This window comes from Delphinapterus leucas, chromosome 8 (genome assembly GCF_059928025.1).
Source record: "Delphinapterus leucas isolate spDelLeu-1000000601 "Yukka" chromosome 8, BTC_Dleu_Yukka2, whole genome shotgun sequence".
Lineage (NCBI taxonomy): Eukaryota > Metazoa > Chordata > Mammalia > Artiodactyla > Monodontidae > Delphinapterus > Delphinapterus leucas.
Genome location: NC_143136.1, coordinates 4,665,741 through 4,692,168, shown reverse-complemented (window position 1 = coordinate 4,692,168; position 26,428 = coordinate 4,665,741). Strand labels below are relative to the sequence as shown.

At 47.2% G+C, this 26,428-nt stretch overlaps 1 protein-coding gene across 1 annotated transcript in view; it reads right to left on the bottom strand.

The window, feature by feature from the left end:
- The window catches only part of DRC11 (dynein regulatory complex subunit 11), a 169,403-nt gene that overhangs the window by 26,793 nt on the left and 116,182 nt on the right, over positions 1 to 26,428 (bottom strand). The window contains exons 13-16 of the mRNA XM_022568051.3: positions 26,117 to 26,199; positions 18,355 to 18,462; positions 14,301 to 14,500; positions 541 to 627 (exon numbers count right to left, since the gene is read on the bottom strand). Of these exons, the coding sequence (XP_022423759.1) occupies positions 541 to 627; positions 14,301 to 14,500; positions 18,355 to 18,462; positions 26,117 to 26,199 (478 nt within the window). The remainder of the gene's footprint in view (positions 1 to 540; positions 628 to 14,300; positions 14,501 to 18,354; positions 18,463 to 26,116; positions 26,200 to 26,428) is intronic.

Below are 26,428 nucleotides of genomic sequence, written 5' to 3'. Positions count from 1 at the left end.
CAAATTTTTTTTAACTTGTGGGAAATTTGCTGGTGATTCGCCGGGGGAAGTGCGGGGGAGGGGAGCCATTGAAAGGAGAGAAAAGGAGGAAGCAAGCAATTGACAGAAGACTCCCCGGGGACACCCAGTGTGGGGCGCTTGGCAGTTCTATGGACGGTCTTTGTTCATAAATTGCAGGCCTTTTGCTATTTATTATAATGAACAATAGGAAATCCTAATAATAACTCCTATGTGTGCCATTTGCTGTAACTGACTACAGTTCTCTCAATTGTTTCTTACCCCTGAATCGGTAGGTTTGGGTTTAACGCTCCCCTCCCCCCTTTTCCATACTTTCTTTCATTTCTTCTAAATTATGCCTCGTAAAATCAGACACTGGATCCTTTCAAATGCAGTCAAGTGCTTAGGGCAGAGAGACGGCTGCCCCTCCGTTTCCTTCCTCCCTTGAAAAAGCAAGACCGTCTTGAAAAAACGAGGTAGTCCCTGGTACGGGGCCCCTGTGGAGGAGGGAAAGGGCCACATTAAGAAATGAGAAGCCCTCACCTTCCTTTCGGCGTTGGGGACTTTTTTGTAGAAGGTTTTCTCGGTGTCTCCAATCCACACCACAGAGGGCTGGAGCTGGCGGGCCACCTGCAAGGAGAAACGGTGGGTTGTAAATGCATTTCCCTCTGGGGTGCACACTTGACCCCCGGCAACAGCAGGACTCGGCGGCCCGCTGTGTTGGCTCGGGGACGGCTGGCGTGGGGGGCGTGGGGGGCGGGGCTCGCGGGGCTGCACTGCGCATACGGCCTGTAGCCTCCTTCACCGCGGGATGGGGGCGCTGCCTGGCCCTCTCCCACCTGTGGTCCGGATGCGCTGGGTATCTGTGCGTTCTGCTCCTGGACCCCGAGCTTCGACTCAGTTTGGCTTGAAATAAACCAATAGTTTTCTGCTGCAAACGAAGGGAATTGGGCCAGGACTTTTAATTACAGCCTACGCCCCGCTCCCAGGTTGATTCAAGTTTGCTCATTTCGAGAAAAGCTGTTTTAGCACCAGGGCCCCCGTGATGCCATTTGTTCGTCTCCGTGTGGCTGCGCCTTTGCGGCCGTGGTTTCGTCTGGAAGGTGGCTCTGAGCCCCTCCAGGGCGAGCGGGGCTTCGTGACAGCGCTGGGACTTACCGTGGGCCCATGAATAATTGCCACACACCTAACAATCTCTTCAAAGCGCCCCCATGAGAGCAGAGTTCGGGTATTTTTGCAACAATTTGTGCTTTGTGCAAAATGGTGACAGATAAAAGTGGTCTCCAGCCACAGCGAATACAGTGTTACGTACTCCTATTTTTACATTTCTTTAAACATCATTAAGGCAGCAGATATGATTCCTAAACCAAGGCAGACATTTAATAAATGATGGAACACTGGCTGAGTCTGTTTCCGCCAGCACTACGTACCAAGGGAAGCAGATTATGCACGTTCAAAGACAAAAGTGGATGCAGCTTGCTCCCCGTGCCAGTCCGACCCCCGGGCTGGCCGTATTCCAGTCCCACACACGCCGGGTTGCCAGGACGTTCAGAGAGGAAACGGTACCAGACAACCACCCTTTGGTCAGCGTTATTCTTTAGGCCCTGAGCCACAGAGTTTAAGAATTCAGAATTACAAGTTTCAATCCCAGTACCCGAGGCAGCTTGGCGTGGAGCAATGAAAATAGTGAGTGAGACAGGCCCGGGCCACACGCATCGTACAGGGCATCACACGCAAGATGAGGGCCAGCACAGACCAACACTTCCTCTGCTCGGAGGATGTCACCTGTGATAACTCATTTGAGCTCACTACAGCCCTTATGTAGCAGGTAGCATTATTATCATCCCTGTTTACAGATGGAGAAACCGAGGCTCAAAGACACTACGTGACCTGCCCAAGGTCACACAGCTAGAAGGTGGCAGAAGCAGGCTGCGAGGCCAGGCTGATGGATGGCTGCCGGGTCTGTGCTGGGGGCATGGCCACGTCCTCGGGTCCTCTCACTTCCTCCAGCCAGATGCTTGAGCATCCTCCCTTGCCCCACCTCCCACGTCTAACCATCCTCAAGTCTATCCATCCCCCCCTCCTAATCTCTTTCAACCACGTCAGTGCATCCATTCTCTCAGCTCCTGACTTTAACCCCCAACTTCTTTCCAGCTGTCTTGCCCACTGCAGTCAGAGGGGCCCACTCAAGTGTCAGAGGGGCAGGCTCCAAGGAACCCTTGTACCACTAAAAGCTATTTTAGGGTTTAAGTCAAAAGCTTCCCTACTTCCAGCCCCCAAAGAAAATAAGAAAATGAGATACTTTACATAAAAGGTTTTCAGCTTCTCTGAACAAAGATACGTTATAATTAACAAAGGCAAAAATCTTATTCTTTTCAATCCCTCTTGAAAATCCTAGCTTTAGAACGGAAACCAATGGAAACACAGTTTTCTCATACACAGCTGTCTCCTGTCTCAGGCTAACTCGTGCGCTCACCGAGGCAGCAGACCGGCCTCTCCTGTGTCCACCTGGCAAACACCGGATCTTCCATGGCTCTTATCTGTGTGCCTCTTTTCTCTAGATCCAGCTGTTCTTAATGGAAATTGCAGATGTGAGTACCAAGTATTCCAGCATTCCTTTTCTCTTTCCGCTTTTAACAAGGCAAGCTACATAGATGGACTTGAAACACAGGCATCTTATTAGTTTGGGATAACTTTGAAAGCAGCAGTCTTACTTCTCGCACCTTATTTAAAGTTGTTCTTGAAACCTGGCCGCACCATTCCATTGAATGGGAACGCTATGGATTGCTCCCTGAACTTGAGCGCTCTCTCTGAGCGGTGGGGGAATTCCGCACTTCCTGTGTTTCTAACATGCACCTGTGAAGGAATTCCCTCCTCGGAGGGTCACCTGCTCTGGGGTTCTCAGGGCTGTGCAGAGGGCCTGGGTGGCCACATGGTTTGGAAGGGCTCAGTCATTATCAAATGAGCAGAAAACATTTCCCAAGCGAGTTCTTTGATGTTAACAATACAAAGAATGGTCATTTGCAAATTGCCTTGAGATCTAGGACAGCACTGCTACTCCCTTTCCATGTACCCCATGCGGAGGCAAGCGCGCCCCACCCAACTCCCCTTTACACATAAGGTGCGGAGGCAGAGAAAGAAGTCAGTAAAATCCCCTCCTCCCCCGGCACAGAGAAACGTGGAGCCCAGAGTAAGCCCTGGGTCGGCCCGACACCCCCAGGCCAGCACTATCATCCAGGCAGCAGGCTCCCACGTTGCCATGGAGAGAAGATGCCTATTCCAAAGCATCTCCTTACCCTTGGCCCGTGTCCTCCTCTATCACCTTTCCCTCTAACAGGAAGAAGGGCTCTAAGACCATCACTGTCTTGTCCTCCAGAGCATGAATCTCTATTTCCCTGACCTTCCTCGGTGGCGTGCCTGGTCAGGGGACCTCTGGTGACCTCGGTCAGTTCTGGGCAGAGAAGAGGGGTACAGAAAGCTGGGCCTCCCAGGCCGAACACCTCTCCCACCAGGAAGAATGGAAGGAGCCGAGGCTCTTTTCCTTGGGGAAAAGAAGACTCAAGGGGGCAAGTGAGCTGATTTCAAATAGTTGAAAGGCTGTCAGGCGGAAGAAAGTCTGGTTTTATTATTTTGGGTCCAGCGTGTAGAATGAAAGCCATTCTCTCATTTTTCATTCACAACATTGATAGAGGGGCTTTGATGTGCCGGGCACTGGGGTAGGTGCTGGGGTCCCTGACTTCAAGGAGTCCCCACCGACAGAAGGGGAGGGCAGATGTGTAGCTGGGAGGGGGGCACAAGGAAAATGGGCTGTCAGCAAGGACCACCGATGACAGAAAGAGGGAGAAGTAGATGAGGAGGGTAAGTAGAAATGGAGACTGCAGACGAGGGTTAAAGGAGACAGACCTTCCAATGGTTTCCAGAAGGTCCCAGAGCCTGGAGAAGGGGATGCATCTGCCATGCTCAGGACAGGAGCCCAGGTGCAGGGCTAGGTGTGCCCGAATGGGGCTGCTCGGGGTCATTCTGGAAGGTGTCACAAAGGCCTTGGCCGTGCTACAGAGTTTGCTTCTACCCTGGAAGCTGTGGAGATCTGTAAGGGTCTTGAATCGTGACCTTTGATGCTGGTTGTGTTAGAGAAAAATCCCCCTGGTGGGGTGTGAAGCATGACTGTTCCCCGGAGACTGGGAAAGAGATGGGTGTGTGTGTGCAGATGGCATGGTGAGAGGTGAGGCTGGAGGCAGGGAGAGGGTTCGGAGGCTGTTGGAGGAAGAGGAGGTGAGACCTGGAGCAGAGGAGTGGCGGGGAGGGCAGGAAACGGACAGGAGGGGCATTTAGGATCCGCCAGACCTGGTGATGGTTGGGGGAGGGATGAGGAAGTAGGGGGTCTCCAACGCTGCGAGGCCTGGAGAATAGGAGGACGATGGCCCAGGAATCCAAACAGGGGACTAGATGAGGGATGAACGGATGAGGTCAGGTTTGGCCAGGGGAGCCCGAGGGCAGCTGGACATCCAGGCGGGAGGACTGATGGGTCTGGGGGGCAGGAGGGAGGTGGGGGGCTGGAAAGGGCTCTGAAGATGGCAGCAGAGCCATGGGAATGGATGGAGGGGATTCCCAAGGAAAGGGGGAGAGGGGAGGAAGCCAGACCAGGGCTGCGAAGCGGGGACCAAGGGTGAAGACGTTGATGGAGGAGAGAAGGAAGAGAAGCCCCAGAGAGAACAAAGGGGCCCAGAAGAGGGAGCCGTCCTGCAGCCCAGGGACGGTGGAGGGCAGTGAGGGGTGGGCGACGGCAGCCAGTGCTGGCCCAAGGGTCTGGCAACCAGGAGGTCACTGGTGGCCTTGGCAGGGTGTGGAGGGGACAGAAGCCAGGTGACAGGGAGCGGAGGAGTGCATGGGACAGAGACAGGAGACATTGGCAGAGTTTAGAGATGGCATTGGGTAGGGAGGTAAGGCGGGAGAGGGTGACCTGCAGGGGAGACGCCTTCCCTGCTTCACAGCCACGGGGAGGGGAAGGATGCCTGTGGGCCAGGCAGGTGCTGGAGAGTCAAGGCGCATCCACGGAGGCATCAGGCAGGCAAGGCTGAGCTTTGAAAACACATGCCCCGGAAATTCAGCCCTTTCTTACTGTCATGCACAAGCAGCGCTGGTTAGTAAAAATTTCGGAATACATATTCAGACAGGCATAAACACCCTCTGCCCCCTCCATCGAGGACAGCTCATCAGACCTCTCCTGTCTCTACAGACCTTTCTCAGTATCTAAACTTGCAAGCACGAGGCTGTTCTTCACACACTGCTTTACAGTCTTGTTCACTTCATACAAAATTTATTTCTCCAACATCATTTTAGCAAGGGGTCTCATCATTTATCGATCTAACCCCTGTTTTTTCAACATTTGGATGACTTTCCGCCTTCTTGCTAAAGCAAACAGCGCTCAGACAGGCGCTTTTGGGTCCATGAAGCTAGTCGGTCGGAGGGCCTGCCAGCTCTTCACGTCCTCACCCGTGTGGTCCGCCTGCCCTCCCGGAGGCCCTCTGTTCACACTGCTCCAGCCACAAATAAGTGGATCTGTTTTTCTACTCTCTTCTCAACAAGTATTAACCGTAAAAAACTCTTTGCCAATTTGTTAATGAGAAATGGTAGCCTTTGCTATTTTAATTTTCACTTAGCAACGAAAAGGCTTTATTTAAATTACCCACAGATAGTTTGAGGTCATGGGCAATTAAATGTAATTAATTCGTAATGGAACTTTCCAGAAGTTACAGGGGATAGTTTGTTTCAGCCGCCAGTAGAGGGCTCTGCAGTCCTATTGAATATCAATTCCAGAATAAAGATGCGTTTCAACCAAAACGTGCTTTTTCAAGTTCTGGGAAGGTCTAGCAAACAGTTACTTCTCCATCCATGTGAGTTTTATGGATTTGATCTTTTGTGTTCTCCAAAGAAATGCTGTCAAGCATCCGCCATCGGAATTAGATTCTCTTGGTTGGGATATAATGGCTCAACAATGAAAACCAGTTTGTGTTTGGCACGCTCGAATTACTAATTAGATCTGCCCAAATGACCCTTGGAAGCTTTAGGAGTTCTTTCTGAAAGGACCCTATTTTGTTTGCCATAGAGAACCCCAGGAAAACCCAGCTCCGTTTTTCAGTGGTTGTGTCTTAGTTTACCAAACTGAAAAGGACCATCCATCCGTTCGTCCGCCCTTCCATCCATCCAACCCACACAGATTTTGCTGAGCATCTGTGGTGACAGGCAGGGATGTCTGGGAAACATGGTCCCGGCCTGCAGAGTGTGTGGCCTCCTGTGTCTGAATGGGAGCTGCTGGGCAGTCAGGCAGCCGTCAGCGAGGTGCTGTCATGCTGGGAAGGAGCTCGGGGGAGGTTATTGCGGGGGGGGGGGGCGCTTAGCTTTCTGAACTATAGTCACTCGGATTCTGTTTCTGTTTAATATGTGAAGACATTTTGTTCTCTATTTCCATTATTTACAAATGATATTTTCAAACTTTCTATTTCCTTGCATTATCTTTTATGTGATTGTAGGAGTTACTTCAAGTCCTTGCTGGGTGTGAGCTGGGATAAACCGCGAATGACAATCACAGGAAGAGCGGAGGTGGATTAAAGAGTCAGGAGCCCGGCTGGGATGACCCTGTATAGAAAGGAAGGTAAACTGAGGCAGAGGAGAGGACCAGGAGGGAGGCACAGCTGATGGACTGGGACAGGTGACATGGGGGAACCAGGTCAGCGCTGGTGCCAGGAAGCCACTGATACCATTGCTGATTATCAGGTGGAATTCGAGGGGATGGTGCCTGGATGGTGACAGGTGTCAGGCTTACAGATCACCCAGACTTTCCCCTGGGACCCCCTCTTCCCAGCCGACTCCCAGCTAATCCATTAGAACTAATGGATTCACGCCCACCCGCCCTGACTCTGTGCCAACTTTGGGAAGCACAGGGGTTAACGCCTGGGTGCAAGGCCATGCTCACCTTCCCCATGCACCTTTTAGCCACATTTAGGGCACTCCCCGCTCTAAGCGTTTCCAAGCTGGTTAAAAATTCTTTAATGCCTGTGACATTGACCCCGTTCCCATTACCCACCACAGAACAAGAGCAGATGCAGCCACGCTTACGTGCCTTACAGCCCACAGCGCGTTTCCACACACCTCACTGCAGATGGCGCCCGGATCATCCGGGGTTGGGACCCGCCCTTCCCCCCAACCCAGCCGCCCATCCTCTGTGGGGACGTGTGGATGCTCTGACTGCGGCTCAGTTTTGCTGTGAACCTAAAACCGCTGTAAAATGGAAAGTCTGTAGTAACAAAAAAGGTTTTGCTGCCTACGTGCGTTCCCTTCTTCAACCTGAAACTGTCTACACGACCCAGCGGGAGGGGACCCAACTTTCTGATAGCAGCCCACTGAGGGCTCATGGGCAGCAGCCCCCAGTTCTTGTATTGCCACACCTGATGCTGCACGAAAGTGGCTAAATTCTGTTTCTCTGTTTCCCTCTCCTCTCCCCCTCCTCTCTTACCCCCTCTATCATTTGAGCAGCTCTGTTTTGGGGGGCCAGGTGTAGGTCTTTGCTTTACCCTTACTGAATTTCACCTTGAAAAGGGTGACTAACATATTTATTACATTTATTGTACATCTGTGTGTTTCTTTTTAAAGATCATCCACGAATAGCCACGATGTCTTTGTCTGGGTTATTAACCAGGAGTATAAGTCTCCACGAGCTACAGAGATGTAATTGGCTGGGCTCCCCATCTGCTGATTCCTGGGCCAGCTGTTTACACCAGCACATCTGGGCAAAATCCCTTGGCCAGCTGCCACAGGCCGTTGGCTGTGAGCCCAGCACGGAGCCCTGGCGGGTGGTGCTGAGGCACGAGCAGCATCTCAGCTCCCTTTTGTCCGGATTCGCAGGCCACTACGGGCCACGTGGCCCAGACACCGGCTGGGCGGCCTCGTTAGCCCTGCTCTCTTAGGTCTCCCTCTGAGTCCAGCCCTCGGTGGCCAGACCTCTGACAAAGGAGGAAAGGGAGGAAGCCAGGACCCCAGGGGGGGAGGGACCGTCCCCCCAGGACCCAGAGCTCAGGATCAGGATGCTCTGCTCTGTCCTGCTCTCCGGTGCTGCTGGCCTCCCCTCCGCCTGCTCATGGGCCGTCTGGAGGGTCAGGGAAGGGGGAAATCAGGAGGGCGTGGGGTGCCGCGGGAGCTGCCAACGGGACGCTACAGCCTCCAGTTTCTTCACCTTCTCACGCTGAAATGTCTCACGCTGAAAAGGGTAAGCTGACACTCTGGCCCAGGAATGGCCTTGTGCTCGGGCCACCACGAGGGCACAGCTTTCACAGGGCCGGGCACGACACAGCCTTCACTCTCTCAGAGGCCGGCTGGGGGCCAGGTGATGGCTTTGGAGTCAGATCTAGGCTTAAATCCAGATGCCATCCCTTTAGTTCTCTTGTATTTTTGGTTGAATTAAGCACCCCGAGCCTCAGTTTTCTGGTCTGTAAAATGGAGACATGAATTCCTGCCTATCAGGGATTGGGGCAGTTAAAAGGGAAAGTGTGTATAAAACTTCTGGCCAGACAACGAGTCTTCCCTGCTTCTCCATCCCCTGCTTGACCATCACAGACACCTGAGGAGGCTGGCACCCTGCCTTGATAACTTCTTTAGTCTGTAAAACACCTATTAAATATTAATCATTTATCCCGTGTCTCTTAATTGTTAGATGTATTTCTAATATTTCCTAGCTAAATAGATGTATATTCCTTTCCACATATAGCTTTACTGGAAGAGAGAATTTTAAATAACATTTGTTAACTGGTACGGTAAAGGCATTTCTTAAAGGAATGCACTAGAGTTATCGTGTGTAAAGTAAAGGAACCCTCCCAAAATAATGAGAACAAAACAGATTTGAACTTGTGCTTGGGAAACAGATCAGAAACTCGTTTCGCCAGCGTGTTTTCACGTGCACAGGGTGTTGTGGGCGAAGCAGACGCCTCCAGCCAGGAGCGAAATTATGATGCTTCCTAAGCGTTGCATTCTTTGCTCTGCCGAGATTAATTCAGTCAGAGGAATTCTTTATAAGAAGACGTGATGAGTAATCGGGCCCTTCTGTTATTTCACCTTCTCCAGCAAACGCCTCAGATCCATATTTTGCTGCCTTCAAGCTGCTGCGGCCCCGGCCCACGTAACAGGACCGCGCTGGAGCTTCCTGCCACTGATTCACCAGCACAGCCATAAAATCCCTCTTTCCTTTGGTTAATTAAAGGCAAATACCTCTTTGCAATGCAGATAGCTGCTCCGTCAGTCCTGCCAGGACACAGAGGCTCACTGTACGTGATCTTTAATTGAATGACTTTCACTCCAGAGACCTCTTGGTCTTTCATTAATCAGCTATATACACAGTAAAGGTGAAGCTTAATGAGGTGTGTGTCAGGCCCTCCGACGTGGAGTGGCCTAGGTGGATGCATGTACTGTTCCACATTTTGATAATCTGACATCCAGCATTTTGTGGTCCACATAATGTCGGTCTGCAGTGATTCTAATTAATACAAAGATAGCTCGTCTGGTATCAGGACAAACCTCTCAGTGGCAGGAGCAAATAATTTCTTCAGAGTGAGAACATCGTGATCATGGCCTTGGCTCTGTCCTGGAGTCTGAGCAATTGAGCCATTTGGTGGCTGGAGAAGAGCAGCTTAATTCAGAGGCTGAATAGTGCAGCTGTTAGACCTGGAGCCTCTGCATCTAGACCGACCAGGCTCACATCACGGCATTGCAACCCAGGAAAATCACGTAAATGCTCTGCACCTCAGTTTTCTTATCAGTAAAATGGGAATAACAATATTGCCCACCTCATAAGGTTGTTGTGAGGAGTGAATGAGTTAAAACAGAGAGAAGTGTAAGGTCTGTGATATATAGATGCTCACGAAATGCCAATATTTTTATACTCATGTGCTTCTGTTGGTTACCTGACAATGTCAACAAAATTCAGCATTTAGAATGAGTGCATTTAGGTGTTCTTTTGGGCAAGAGGATGGGTTTCTCTTACTTTACCTCTGAAGAACTTAGTGCTTTGAGCTTGGTGGTTAAGTACACAGAGGCCACAAGTCAGGTTGCTGGGCTTCAAATTCCAGCTCATCTTCAAATTCTTGGGTAACCCTGCAAGTGTGCATGCATGGGGGAAGATTCCAACAAGCTCAGTGGAAAGCAACAGCTGGAAAACTAAAATAATTGAGCACATACCTTAGCTTCTGCCAAGTTAAAAGAGCTTGGTAAACACGTCAAGCTGTCCTTTTAGACCTCAAAGTAAAGACAAGGTTCCAGGACTAAGGGCGAACTCAAAATACACCCACACTAACAAAATAGAAAACAAAACCTCTGCAAGTTCAAGCTGATCAGCCAGCAACTTAACTGCCTGATAGAACCAAGCCTAGCATGCTTCAGAGTCAGCAATGTATCATCCACAATGTCTAATGTACAATAAAAAATTATCAATCATATGAAGAAATAGAAACATGTGACACATAGTCAAGAAAAAACAAATAGGAACAAACCGCAAGATGACACAGTATTGAAATTAGCAGATAAAGACTATAAGGCAACTACTGAGTTCAAGGACTTAAAAGAAAAGATAGCTACATTGAATGAACAGATGGAGAATTACAACAGAGAAATAGAGACCTATAAGAACAAGCAAATTTAAATCCTAGAACCGAAAAGCAAAATATCAGAAACACAAAAAAATAATCCACAAGATAGGTTTAATAGCAGACTGGAGATAGTAGAAGAAAGGGTAGGTAAACTTGAATGTAGATTAATAGAAATTATCCGATGTGGAAACTAGAGAGACAGAACCTCAGTGACTTGTGGAACAATATGAAGCAGTCAAATGTCTATATATCTATATATCTATCTATCTATCTATATATATATATATCTCAGAAGGAGAGGAGAGAAAGTGGGGCAGAAAAAATATTTGAGGAAATAATGGCTCAAATTTCCCAAATTTGGCTTAAAACATATATTTACAGTTTCAGTGTGCACAGTGAGCCACAAGTAGTTAAAGTACAAAGAACAAACAAAAATATCTAGACACATTATAGCCAAATGAGTGAAAACAAAGATAAAATCTTATAACCATTCAGAGAATACTGACACATTACACACAAGAGATCAATAATTGGAATTTTTGACAACTTTTCATCAGAAATAATGGAGTTACAGAGACGATGTAATAACATTTTTAAAGTGCTGAAAGAAAAATGTGTCAACCCAGAATTCTATATCCATCAAAAATATCCTTCAAGAATGGAGGCAATGTAAAAACATTTAAAAATAAAATGAAAGCTGAGAAAATGTGTTGCCAGCAGACCTGCACTAAAAGAAATGTGAAAGAAGTCCTGCAGCTGAAAGGGAAATGACACCAAATGGAAACCTGGATAGGCAGAAAGGAATGAAAAGCACTGAAAATGGTAAATGTGTGGGTAAGTATAAAATAAATTTTTCTGCTGAATTTCTTTAAAAGACAAATGACTATACAATGCAAAAAAAAACACTCTATTGTATTGTTGACAACATTTCTAGATGTAAAATGTATGATAAAATCATAAAGGACAAGGGATAATAAATGGATTGTATTGTAAGATTCTCACATTTTAAGGAAAATAGTACAATATTAATGCTGTGTTACGTTAAAAATGACTATTGGGGCTTCACTGGTGGTGCAGTGGTTGAGAGTCTGCCTGCCGATGCAGGGGATACGGGTTCGTGCCCCGGTCCGGGAAGATCCCACATGCCGCGGAGCGGCTGGGCCCGTGAGCCATGGCCGTTGAGCCTGCGCGTCTGGGAGCCTGTGCTCCGCAACGGAAGAGGCCACAGCAGTGAGAGGCCCGCGTACTACAAAAAAAAAAAAAAAAAAGACTATTGTAATTTGTAGAGCAGTCACTGAAAAATAAGAGTCATTGCTAAAAAGACAATTGAGGAATTCAAATAAAATAATAAAAAGTACTGAGTTTACCCCAAAGAAGGAGAAACAGAAGAATAAAAAAGAAATGGGACAAATGGAGAACACACAGCAAAACGGGAGACCTAACTCAACCATGTGAATAATTGTAAAGGGAGCAAACGCTCCAATTCAATGGTAGATATTGTCAGATTGGATAAGAAAGCAAGACTCAAGTATGTGCTATCCACAAAAAGGCATTTTAACTCTAAAGACATTGAAAATAAAAGAGTATAAAGAAAGCTGGTGTGGCACCATTAATATCAGACTGGGTAGACTTCAGGATAAGGAGTATTATTAGAGACAAAAAGGGACATTTCATAATGATAAAATAACCCATCAGGAAGACATAACATCCTAAGTGTGGATACATCTCATGCATACCAGAGCTTCAGCATATGTGAGGCAAAACCCAACAGAACTAAAAGGAGAAATAAAGAATTCCACAATCATAGTTGGAGGTTTTAATACCCCCTCTCAGTAATTGATAGGACAAGTAAACAACAACAAAATTAGAAAACAAAAAAGCAAGTCAGCGAATGAGAGGAAACATTTGCAATATGTGTGTCCCACAAAGAACTTGGGTCCAGAATATATAAAGAACTCTTCCAAATCTCAAGACCAGCAGTCCAGTGAAAAGTAGGCAAATGACTTGAACAGACATTTCAAAAAAGAAGTTATACAAGGACCAAAAAGCACATGAAAATGGTGGTGACACATTTGTATCCATTTCTTCAAAGCTCACACTTAATATGCGTATTTCAGATCTGTGCATGTCACTGTATATAAATTTTATCTTAATAAAAATAGTGCAGGAGGGTCAGGAAGAGAAGGGTCTAGGTTTGAACCCTGCTCGGCCACTTGATCTCGGTGGCCTTGGGCAAGTTACTTAACCTCTCAGAGCCCCAGTTTCTTTATCTGTAAAATGGGGATGAGAATGAACTCTTCACTGGGCCGCTGTGAAGGTAAAATCCAATGACACAAGACATGGAGCATTTAGCGTGTATGAGGCGCTCTATTAAATAGCTTAATGCTCGCTCTTTATTCCCCACCCTCTTCCCCTTCTCGCCTCCCAGCTCCCCAAACTTCTCTCTCCATGGATTCCTTCAGGACAAGCAAGGGACGAAAGTAGGGGGGGATGTCCTAACTTGCGCAGCGTGGGGTCCATGTGGCTGGGAGAGGAAACCCTGCTGCCATCACTTCCTCCGTGGGGCTGTTAGGAGGAGATGGAAAAGGAACCATTTCTATGAGCGGCTGCTCGTGTGTAACCATCTCCCCTGAAAGCAGATGCAGAGCTAACATCTAGCCCCAAGTACCGGACAGTCCTTGCTCTGTGTACATTTTGGTATAGTAAAAGCTGGCTTATCGGACGTGCTAGCAACTGAAAATGAACTGAACAGCCTAAGGACAACCTTGAGGGACTCAAACAAATGAAAATGAAATCCTGTGAAGTTTTAATATCAAATATAAATATTGAGTATCAGAATGCTCTAAAACTTGGTAATCCTCAAGTGTACATATGTATATTGTGTCTCTATCCATCCATCCATCTATCTGTTATCTATCATCCATCTATCATCCATCCATCCATCTATCTGTCATCTATCATCCATCCATCCATCCATCCATCCATCTATCTGTTATCTATCGTCCATCACCATCATCATCCATATCTAAACCATATCAGAGAATCATTGCTTCTAGGGCTGACAGTATCATTTGGTTTGACTCCTTCATTTCAGTGACGATAAAACAGAGACCCAGGGAGGTGAAGAGCTTATCTAAGATCACAGTGCTGGGTTGTGTATGCACCTTCGAGGACATGGCATCCTCTGGCACTGGGATGTAACTGAATATCTACACTACTGCGGTCAGCTTAGCTTCCTGTGGGTTCCTCCTTTATTTCCTGTGTGAGAAGCTGACCTCAGTTTATGCCACGTGAGGAAAAAATACCCCCAAATGCAAATATCTGATGCCATTATTGGAGGGAGGTGGGCTGAAAAAGGATTTGATTTTTAACGAGACCTGTGAGCACTGCAGGAAGGATTCCTGTGGCAGAAGGAGGCTGATCTGAATGGCACAGGAGGGCGTTTACGCAAAGAAAGGAGATGTGTCTGGTTGTTGGACGCTCAGCCAGATGCAATAATAAAGTAATTTACAGGAGGACGCAATGGGGAAGTTTAAGAGGGATGTGCATGTCTGCCTAAGGAAATGATCTGTGAGGGTCTGTGCTAGTTGGCTTAAGGAAATTAATGGCAGCATTTGAAAATGCAGTTTGAAAGAAGGAGGAGAACTGGAGGTCAAGAAATGTGATAAATACCTTGAGGGCCATATGCAGCATCATCTGGAGGCCACTTTTGCCCGGGTATTTGCCGGCAATGTTGGCTGCGGACAAGTCGAAGAGGTTGGCTCCCGTTTCGGTACAGATGGCATGGACCAGCAACTTCTTCCCCACCCCAGATGGGCCAGCCAAGAGCAGGGATTTCACCAAAGGAGCTTTCTCATGCACTGCTTCAGAACCTAAAAAATGCAGAGGCAGAGGCTCTAAGATCCCGCCAAGAAAATAAGTGGTTCTTAGACGGGGACTCCTCAAGGCCATGACTCCATGGCGTGACACCAGTCTCGGCAACAGTGATGGATGCGTGGAAGGCATTTCTCACCAGGGGCACGCCTCCTGTCTCAGCCAGCTCCGTGACACCTTTGATTTGTATGTCAAGGTGGAGCTGTCAGGTCTCCTTGGGTGTTCAGTACACTGCTTCTCTCTCACCCCTCACCCCAGCATTCCCCCCACACTCATAATTTTAGAGAACATTCCTGAAGTAGCTAACCTCTGGCATTTGGGGGGAAGGGGCTGGGGGTTTCTCTGCTTTTCAGCAGCACTACAGCCTTTGAAGGCTCAGGAAGACGAATGTGCGATGGACAGGAAGATGCAGGGGAAAAGGGGGAAAAAACAAGATCCAGGCAGCAGTAGCCTGGCTTTTTAAAAAACATTTTTATTTTATGTTGGAGTATAGTTGATTAACCATGTTGTGTTGGTTTCAGGTATACAACAGAGTGATTCAGTTACACATATACAAGTACCTATTCTTTTCCAAGTTCTTTTCTCGTATGCGTTATTATAGAATATTGAGCAGAGTTCCCTGTGCTATGCAGTAGGTCCCTGTTGGTTTCGTCTGTCCTGGTTTCTAGGCTGTCGGTAGGGGCAGAGTCAACCTGACCCTTGATAATAAAGGACGTGAATTATTAGGTCACTCAGAGGTCCCTGCCCTCCTTCGAGCCCAGATTGGAACTCGGGCTTGATTTCTTCCACCATCCTGAACACGAGCAGAGCAGATGTCGGCGCTAAGTAATTAGAGAGTGAACAGAATGAAATCCCGTAGAAGGCTGTGACTGGAACGTCGGCTGTCACACTGGTTTGCTTTTGGTCAGCCGCTGGGCTCTTCTGGATCAGCTGTAAACATACCAACATTCTAATTATTATTGTGCTTTCATTTTTCTTGTGTGGTTGACAAGACGTAGGGAATTTATCTCATCATTAGAAACAAATTTTTATAGTCACCTACTACACTCTGCAAAAACTTGGAAAGCAGTTTGGAGCAAGTTCTCTTTAAAATGAAGCTAAACGGGCACGCTTCCATTGTGGTTAGCGTGGGAAACGGCAATGTGCTATGGTGAAGCAGACCTCATTTTCCACGGCAGCAGAGAGATGCCATTCTTCCCGTCTCCCGCTCAACACCTGGATAACTGAGGGCTCAGTCTGTGGCCTCGGCTGGGGGCCGCTCATGCGGAAGAGCCAGGATTTGCTGTAAAGAGTTCATGGCCGGGGGTAGCTAAACTTGAGAAGTAACTAGAAGGGGAGGAAAAGATCCGTGCTAAGATCCGTGAGGGAGACAGAGATTCAGGGAAGAAAGGACTTCCCATTTGGGGGATGACGTGGGTGCATGGGGGTGAGTCAGGCCGGACTTCAGAGAGAGGGGCTGCGTCTGGGCTGGCCGGTGAAGAGTGGGCAGGGTGGAAGGGGGCGTCTGAGAAGGATGCAAGTAGGGGGCGCAGTGACCACAGCCTGCAGCGGAAGGTCAGGCAGGTCCTGGGGGGCGGACGATTCTGGTTGGCGAGGTAGCTGGGGTCAGCAAGGGGGTGGGGTGGAGAGTGGTGCCAGCTGTCGGGGTCCCTGGAAGATGATGGGGGTTAGAGTGGTGGCCGAAGCCAGGGGGCCAGGAGAGTTCCGGAAGGGGTGGAGGGAGGGGAGGACAGCGCTGGGGGAGGGGCACAGGCGGGGGAGACCTGGACACGTCATCTACCCCAGGGATGTGACTTTCCAGAAGGAAGCGGGTGGTCACCAGCGCCGTGCAGAGGTGGAGAGGGAGGTCCAGAAAGGCTTCTGCACCGGCGCCTCGCTGGCCTCTGGACAGCTCATCAGACGGCAGGGCAGGGAGGGGCCGGGGAGTTGCTGGGGACAGACCTGCCACGGCGTCCATGGCTCTAGCTGCTCATCTCGCCTTTCAAGGGCAGTTGTACAAATTGCCTAGAATTGCTAAGAGACAGAGGAAATTTCCAGGCTTTTGTACGTTCACCCTTTTCAACTTTCGGAGGATTAAAGAGTCACGAGGAAGCCAGTGTTCCGTGTCCTAAGCCCAGCTCTGCCCCTTCCAACCTCGGACTTGGAGAAAGTTCTTCAACATCTTGGAAAGGTTTACTCATCTGTGAGAGCTGTTCAACGTCCCCCTCCGCTGGGAAATGAAACCGCACATAAAACGCAGCTTCTGCTCCGTGAGCGCTCTCCCCCCTCGCTTCCCTCTCTCCCTCCACGCTGCAGGGACAGTGACATTCCGGGGCGGGGGGCAGTGAACGGGTGAATGCTGACCAGATGCTTCCTGGGCATTCCCTTACTGCCCTTGCGGCTTTGAAAGTTCACAGCTCGTCCTGGGAGCCCTGGCCGAGGCTCCTGGAACCCTGGGGGCCGGTGCGAGCTTTGTCGCCTGGCAGGGTGGGAAGTGGCCTTGCGGTGTGTCCTCAGTGCCCTCTTCCAAGTGGCCGCCTTGCCTAGTCCTGGCAGGGGTGACCTGAATAATCAGACCAACAGACGCATTCCCTTTTGTGCCTGGATACTAGTTTAGACATATGAAATTTAGACGAAGCCCTGGCAGGCTGCCGTGTGAGCGAACTTCTCTGACTTGTTTGTATGGTGCAAACTCATGAACCCGTCACGAGAACAAACGCCCCGCTGACTCTGGGGCCTGGGGGCGCGGGTCAGCCACCAGGGAGACTTCAGGTTTCTCATTGACAAAAGGAGGGTCCGGGTGGGATGCCTCCCAGGCACGCTTCTTCCAGAACCCTCAGGTCAGCTTGGAGACAACACCCATCGCCTTGTATCTGCCAGTGGAGGATGCAAACACACCACGCGCTCACTTGGCAGGAGTTCCCTTAAAATCTTGACACCCCTTGATGTCCTTGGCTCTACTGCCTTCCATCACTCTGCAATGAGGTTTGAGGGCTCATTTGTTTATTTTATCTACACGGACCCCATTAAATATTGTATATTGATTTTGTTGACTCCAAATTATGTTGATCCCCAAGTATTATATATTTGTGTATATATGTATTTTATTTATGTTGACCCCTATTCTACTGACTGCTTCTGACATGAAGTTGAAAGCAGAATGAACTATTTCTTGCCAATAGGTTTAAGTTCTTCTTTAAGTCAAAGTGGAATAAGGTGAGAAGTGTCCAAACGATTCCCATCTTACTTTAAAGCAAATTAAACAAACAAAATGCGACTTCTAGTTCAGAATGGTCATCAGAGCACGGCCTGGCTGGAGTTCCTGCCCCTGCCCCAGGTGACGCAGTCATGAAAGCATAAATAAAAGTGAACGAGAGGAGTGGGTATCTGTTACGGAGAGCCCCGACTTTTCTGCAGACTCTGGTCCGTCTGTCTGAACAACCATGATTGAATCTCCGTGGAAATTGGCAGAGCCTTGATTCTTTAGATCCAAGAAATACACTTTCACTGACTCCCGAAGGGCCGGCTCTGTTAAGGATCCAGTGACAGAGCCTGTGTGTAACAGGTAAGCCTAACCTCAGCCTTTGTCTAATTTGGTCACTTTGAATCGCAGGTGCTTGCCTCGGTTATCATCTCTCCAGATGACAGCTTCCAGGACCTTCAGAATGCTAACCAGACATTCAAAGGTGCTACAGATATGCTTCCTGGGCGGTACCTTTCTGTGCTCCAGGATGCTCTAGCCCAGCAGAACGACCCTCACTCACAATTCTCAGTAGAAGAGGTAAGCTGCAATGCACACTGATGACGACCTGGAACACGCGAGCAGACACGCCTGCTTCTAGCAAAGGCACAACAGGGCAAGTGGAGTTCTTACCTAGCGGCAGGATCCCGTACAGGGTGATGAGCTGTCGGACATCCAGGAGGGAAGGCATGGGTTCTACGGACATCTGGCGAAGAGTACTCCCCAGGTAGCTGTAGTCACCTGGGGAGAAAAAAAATAGAGGACAAATGAATGGGAAACCACGCTACTCTGAGTTGCATAATTTGGACACTTGCAGAATTAACACAGGATACAAGTTTAACATTTCTGAGCAAATATAATCATATTATGGAGAGTCATTATAAAGAACTTCTCAGATAAAGGCTTGAAGAAAAACTGTCCAGCCACAAGAACATTTCTATACTCGCTACAATAACTGAGAATTATGTCGAGTATGATACTAACCTCCCAGTATTTTAAAAAATAACCTCTGAATGTTGAATATGTGAAGAGCAAAGTTCTAAAATGAAGAACGTACAAAGTATGTTTGGTTTAATTTCTATTCCAAGAGATTATGTCTAACGTTTGCACAAACTTTAAAAATAACTTACTTAAGATGGATGTGAAATTTGTATTGAAGCCGTGTAAATGTGATCCTGAAATGCAATCATTTGAAAGGTAGGATCTGAGTCTTAATTTAGGGTAAATAGAAACATCTCCATTTGAGGGTTAATATTCATTAACATTTTTATCGTTTTTAAAGGATTACCAAAGGAATAATATCGAAATAAATCTTTACAGGTTTAATTAGAAGGCATTAAAGAGCTTCATTGTAACTAGTCATAAATCTGAAGTGTTATTTTCTAACTAATTTAGATAAGGTCACCACGAAAATTAGTTTTGCTGCCTTCACTTGTCATGAGGATGGACTTTTACATGCTCATATGATTCTCTCTTGATTTGTACCTGAATCTGAAGGAAAAATATTCGATAAACGAATCACAATCTCTTGATGTTGTTTTTTCCTGACTTTTTCTTTTCATAACATGTATGGATCTTGCAGAGCTTTCAATGTTATATATGTACAACAAATGCCTTTATGCGTGTATGAAAACACTGAAGAAATACATGTAGGCGCCTACGAAATCCTGAAAATATCAAGGGCTTTAAAGCATTTTCAAATGCTAAGAAAATGAGAGTTAAAATCCAGATAATGATTGCTGTTTTGTTGTGGGCCACAGCCTTCCAAAGCCTCCGCATGAAAAAAAGTCCTTGGCAAGGGCAATGGTCTTGGTGAGGGAAATGAGTGATAATGAAAGCATCTATTATGGCTTTCGATCTGCACGCTTTTTAATGAGCAGGTAATAAATAGAAGAGCGGTTCATTTCGCCTTCACTAGAGCAGGAAGGGATCCTGCAGCCACCGTTAAATCCAGCACTTATTGCTGTAAACATGACATTGGGGGGGGCATAAAAGTGACCCCATTTTCCTGCTTAAGTAAATCCAAGTTAATACCCAGATGCGCCATATTTTCTAGACCCTACTTAGACAAAGGAAGTTGAACTGTTGGCTGTTGGTTCTGATAGAAGGAACGACCCTTTGCCAAGTGAGGAGACTCATTCTGAAAGTGTGTTACTACGTTTTGCTATTGCCCAGCACGGAAGCCATAAGCCCCTCCCACGGACTCATTCAGAATTTAGAGACTTCAGGGTTCCCTGCACAGACACCAGGTCTTCCACGAGCGAGGGAAGAAGGAAACAGATGAAGAGGTGTTAGAGATAGAAAGCATGAAAAAGGGCAAGGAAACCTAGGACAACAGCGGGAAAAGAAACAGGACTGTGCTATGGGTAGGATTGTGTCCCCTTAAAAATCCGTATGTCAAAACCTAACCTCCAGTATCTCAGAATGTGACCTTATTTGGAAATAGGATCACTGCAGATGTAGTTAATGAAGCTGAGGTTATTAGGGTGGGTCCTAATCCGATATCACTGGTGTCCTTTATAAAAAGGGGCAGTTCGGACACAGACACACACACAGGGAGGAGGTCACGTCAGGTCTGAAGGCAGAGATGGGGTGATACAGCAGAAGCCAAGGATCGACAACGACCGCCAGCAAACCACCAGGGGACAAGACGAGGGATGAGGTCAGTTTAGGCCATGTGAGCCCCAGGGCAGCTCAGCATCCTGGCAGGGGAGGACTGACAAGTCCATGGAGCAGGACAGAGGTGGGGGCTTGAAGGGGCTCTTAGGCTACAGCCAACAGATTCCTTCTCAGAGCCTCCAGGAGGAACCAACCAACACTGCTGACACCGTGGTGTTGGACTTCCGGCCTCCAGAACTGGGAGAGAGTAATTTTCTGCTGTTTAAGCTGCCTTACTGTGGGACTTGTTAGAGCAGTCCTAGCAAATGAACACAGAAGGAGGAACTAATTGTAGAGAATAGGAACATATGAGCACACTTAAAAAATAAGGAGAAATAAAAAATATTTGAGAAAGCAAGGTGAAATCAGCTTCTAACGTTTCCATTCTATCCCACAGAGCATTGAAAAGAGAATAAAGAACAGACAATTGATAAAAAATAATAGCCTCTTAAAAAAGTTACTCGAAGAAAAGGAGCGAGAGAACACAGGAGGCCTCAAGTCAGCAGACAATCCTCGTGGGACTTGGGGCTTCCCACCTGCACCAGGACACGCCAGCTCTGCCCCGGGCACTGCCAGGGCTGCACAGAGCCTCTTCTGATGATGACGAGCACGGTGACACACGCTACGTGGTCACGATCCAGATTCCTGCATTGTTTATACAATAAAAATTTACGTTGGATGCAGGCTACCAGCTTCCAGAATGAGGTCGACAGAGAGACTTCTCAGGTTAACCTTTTGTTGCAACAGCTCTGCCAAGGTTATGCACCCCGGGGCCCAGGTATTCCGAAGCTTCAGGTGTTTTCCACATGTAATGTCTAAGTCAAGTCTTGTAAGCTGGGATTTTAAGGAACCCTTTGAATCTTCTTGTTCTTAGGACAGGCCCTGGATGCCAAGGAGAAAGCAAGAAACACCAGCCCTGGCCTGGGTGTCAATGTTCCCACCGAACGCAGCAGCTCCAGAACCACAGGCAGAGCCAGGTAATTTATGGGGGTATTGGCTGTGTTTGTTCCCTCTGCATTTTCCCCTCGAGCAGTGGCTGACCCAGGTGCCTCGTGCTTCTGCGACGTGCACAGGGAGGGAGGGGCACGGAGGCACCAGGAAGTCACAAGCCCTCTTGGCAAACCCTGAGCCCGCGGAAGATAGGTGAGATCACCACCGCGGCGACACAGGGAGGCAGCCAGCTAGCTCTGTGCCAGCGCGCCCTCAAGTGTTCCATTTCCGCACTCATTAAACCGTCACAGCAATTTAGTGAGGCGGTTGCTGTTATCATCCTCATAATTGTGGAAACTGAGGCACAGAAAGATTACAGAAGGGACCGGCAACCCAGAGGGTGCGAGCTTCAGAAGCAGGAGGGAGAAGACATTCCCAGCCTGGGCGGGACAGCTGGTCAGTGGGTCTCTGGTCAGTGGGCATCAGCCCTGTGTCCTAGTGGCACGGAGGACGAGGGAGCAGGGGAGAGAGTCCCTCACTGAGAGAGGGCCCCAGGCAGGCATGAGTGGCCCCTGCAGGCACCAGGGGGTCTTGGAGGACGCCAGTGCCCGGAATCTCTCCCCAGCATCCAGGCACCATTTGGGAATCAGGGACCTTGATGGTACCTGGGGGCAGGGGTGGAGGCTTGTAAGAAGGATCGAATTTGAATAACCTTGGCAGTTTAGCCCTCGTGATGCTAAGTTATGGTGATTTAAAGAATAAGGAAATGTGCTATTTCTTGCATACCCAAGCTTGTGGCGGGAGCTCGTTCCTGGGCACAGGGTCAGCGCTCAGAGCTGGGCAGGTGCGCAGGGACAGAGCAAGGAACTGGGGGTGGGGGGGTTGGGAGCTGGGCCCTGGGGGAACCAGACATTACGCACTTGAGTTTCCTGCCTTCCAAGTCTCTTTCAGCCCTAACTGCTGTGATTCTATTGCGTATTTGGATTTGAGTGGTGTTTAGAAAAGAGTGGAAGCCCCCCAAACAACTCGTGTCCCGGCACTGCTGCGAATACAGGGTTCCTGGGCTGTGGGGAATGTCCAAACCATGCGGCCACGTTCTGAGTCTGAGGGTCTGTGCTACGTCCCTGCCTGCATGGGGAGCTGCTGAGGCTTAGCCAACACCCACCCTGCCCTGCTTGTCCAGCTCTGGGCCGGCTGGAAAAGGAGAAGGGGTAATGCCCCAAGGTTTCTTTTTCCCCTTTACTTTAAGCTCTGGTACTTTTATTAGAATACATCTTGGTGTTGGCCAATTGGAGTTGATATTCTCATATACAAAGTGTGATCATTCATTATGTGGTTTGCATTTCTGTTTTAGGAAATTTTTCATGAATAAAAATTCTTAGAATTTGTTCTGTTCCTTGGCTTTGGTTTTCTTCTTCAGAGATGTGTATTATGTTTGCCTGCCTATGTGAATTTTCTTTGCCTATCTTTAGTACTTGTTACTTTCTTTGGAAACCTTTTAATCTTGTTCTTCATTTCTAGTTTTATTTTAAAAAAATTTCTGTCTTTCACATTTCATTTCTCTTAAAGCATGGTTTGTGGACTTTATTCATTCTTGTATTCACTGTAATTTAGTTTTGTCCTAGAACGATTTTTCTCCTTTATTTAAAATATTCTTGGGGCTTCCCTGGTGGCGCAGTGGTTGACAGTCCGCCTGCCGATGCAGGGGACACAGGTTCATGCCCCGGTCCGGGAAGATCCCACATGTCGTGGAGCGGCTGGGCCCGTGAGCCATGGCCGCTGAGCCTGCGCGTCCGGAGCCTGTGCTCCGCAACGGGAGAGGCCACAACAGTGAGAGGCCCGCGTACCACAGAAAAGAAAAAAAACAAAACAAAACCCAAAAAGAACAAAATAAAAACCCAAAATATTCCTGGAATTTTGTGTAACTCATTTCTGCACTTTTCTAATTCCATTTTATGTATTCTTACATATCTTCTATAATTTTCTTAATGTATATTAGCTTGGTTTGAAAGAGGACATTCCAGTTATGTCTGCTTTGTGGGCACGTCTTTTTGTGATGACACTTTGCTCCTTATTCTTTCTTTTTTAATAGACATCTGGCATGGGCTTTGACCTTGAAATTTTCCATTGCTTAAATTCATATGAGTTAATAGTCCTAAATGTTTAGAAGATAGTTTGGGTCAGGGTAGCTTTTTAAATTTCATAGAGTCCCCTCTTCTGTTGTTTTCATGTATGTTATTAGTATGGTGGCTTGCTTTTTGAGATGTCCTTGTTCTGTTCCCCTCCCCCAATTTATTCTGGACCTTTTCTCTCCCTCATCTCTGTTGTTCCTATTCGATTGTGATTCTACTCCCAAGAGTTTCTTCTCAGTATAAGGCCATGTCTTGGAAGGGTCAATTTCAAGAGCGTCCAGAGGTTGGACTGTTCTCGCCCGTTCATACTTTCTGATTCTATCCATTTTCACGCATCTGCTGTTGAAGTGGGCAAACCCCTCCCAATTCCAGCTGCAGTTACTACCCTGGTCTGCTGTGCTTTCCAGTGAGTGCTTGCTGGCTATTTTGGGGTTCTTTTGTTTTTTGGCCCCAGTGGCTTGCACTTTGGGCTTGGAGGGGAAACTTGGTTATTTCGTTTTTGTGTTAATGTTGTCCACAGGCTTTTGCTTTTGCCATCTAGTTGCTTTGTCTATTTTTATGTGGGGATCTGGGAAGATCCACTGCCATCTTTTCAAGCTAAGGCTCTTAACCGGGAAAAAGAAGACAAACGTGGAAAAGACCAAAGGGAGCCAATCCTTGCGGCAATTTGACTGATTTTGCTAGACTGGGTCATTTACATTTGAGGTCACTCTTAAGAGGTTGATTTCATTTGCTTTGACCTTAAGCATCTTCAAGATGCTGCCTGGAAACTGACAAAGAGATCAGTGAGGAAGTCCAAGATGGATAAGAAATTAGTAAGAAGATGAGAAATATGTCCATTAATTCTCTGAGACTACCATGTGTTAGGCACTGTACTAAAAACTAGGAATTCGGTGATAAGCAAAAAAGACATGATACGAAGAAAGAAACCAGACAAGGAGAGAGAGAGCACTTAGAGATCCCAGTCGTAAGTAAAGAGGTAGGGTTCTGCTAAAAGTGTTATTTTTTCATAGGAACAGAATTAACAGAACATAATCAAGGCAATCCAGGAGAAAACCCTGCAGTACTTGAATAAGAAACCCATAAAATAAATAGAAACCCAACAGATATTCCAGTACATATTCTGGTAAAATCTTACACCATTAGGAAATATGAAGGCTCCTCCAAGCCCCTGAGAAGGAAATGTGGCTTTATTTCAAAGGGATTAAAGTGATCACTTTTTTGATCCAAGGGAAATGTCAGTCTTTGTGCTCCTGCAGAGGCCAAAACTGGGGCAGTGTAAACACTGGAACGAATAACTCGGAAATGGGTTGTAATACAGTTTTAGAAAGAGAGAATCCATCTGTCTACTCTAATACCAAAACAATTTTAAAAGGAGGGTGGGAGGGAAATCTCTCCAGAAGAATGGTACCTGCTAGAAGAGGAGGCAGAAATAGAATATTCCCACTTTACAACCACCACAGCAAACATTGATGCAGGCAGAAGTCATCACGGCGGATGCCTAAACCTTTAAGATGGCTGGGAACAGAATCTCCAGAGCCTCAAACTATCCCCCACAGATTATTCATTGATTACAAAGTGGAAAATGGAGCTTTACAATGGAGAAATCTGTGGAACAGCACCTTCACCAGTGATTAAACCCAACATCACCAGTGATGGGACAAAGCGTCATTTTTGTGCCCTCAATGTGAAAGACTGAGAATCAGACACAGTATTACCTGTAGTTTCCCTGTAAAAAATGTTTAACATGAATCAAGTCAGGAGGAAACCATCAAACCAATTCAGCTGAAGGAGAGTCTGTAAAACAGCTCAGACTTTTTAAAAATGTCAATGCTGTGAAGGACTGGAAAAGCCTGTAAATTGGTGCTGATTAAAGGAATGAAAGGGGACGACGGAGATCCGTCACATCCATGATCCCTGACTGCACTTGGGATTGAGAAAGACAAACAGTTACAAAGGACATTATTTATTAGGACTATCGGGAAAATTGATTATTAACTAGATATTACCTAGTGGTAACAGTACAACATTAATGTTAAATTTTCTGAGTGTGATTATCTTTTCGTGGTTATGTAGGCGAAATGTCCTCAGTTGATTGTAGATGTATGAAAGTGAAAATGATATCTGCATTAGGGTGGCAGGAGTATGACGAATTTTAAGCTTTAAATATGTTTTCAGATCCTCATGGTATTTTTCAAAAATTAAGAGAAAAACATTAGCTGAAGACGGTGATAGCAAATGTCCCCTCTTTTTCCTCCCAGCTACTCCTGTGGTGGCCCCTAGATGGAATTCTGGAAGGAATTTCTCCTGTGAGGACTCTGTGTTGGAAGTACCAGGGGCTGCCCCCTAGGGCACTTTGATAACCAGAGAGCATGAACAATTCTTCATTTCCTCAATTCAGCTTAAGCCACAAAGAATGCCTCCAGGAGCCTTGCTAGTAGGTTTGGAAACCTGCTTCTACCACATTAGGGGAGAGAGCTGGACCCATTAGATCCCAGCACAGAATGAACTCAAATCAATTCAATCCAACAAACATTTACTGCAAGCCACTAAGGGCCAGATTTTAGGTTGGACAAAAGCACAGATGAAACGTACTTCCGGCTGTTGGGTCCTCAGAACCCAAGGGGTGACATGCATCTGTGACACATACATGCATTATTCTTTGTGTACTTTACCAATGTAATCAGAGAGGTTGACTTTCAGAGCCTGGATCAGTAAGCCTTCTTCCACTAGTTCCTTATACAGAGATTCGATGGTCCTGGGGATAAAGCAGACCATCTATTCTGTGAGCAAACACATCAAATCAGCAGTACTGATGTTAATCATCACATACTCAAGAGAACTTTAACCAGATCTCATTCAAAGTACATTTGTACGTATGCAAATAAATTGATTTTTGAAGCATTGCTACAATTTGGGGATAAATTAGGCTTTTTAAAAACAAACAATACTTGCACTCGTCCATGGGTATACCTGATGTTTCCCAT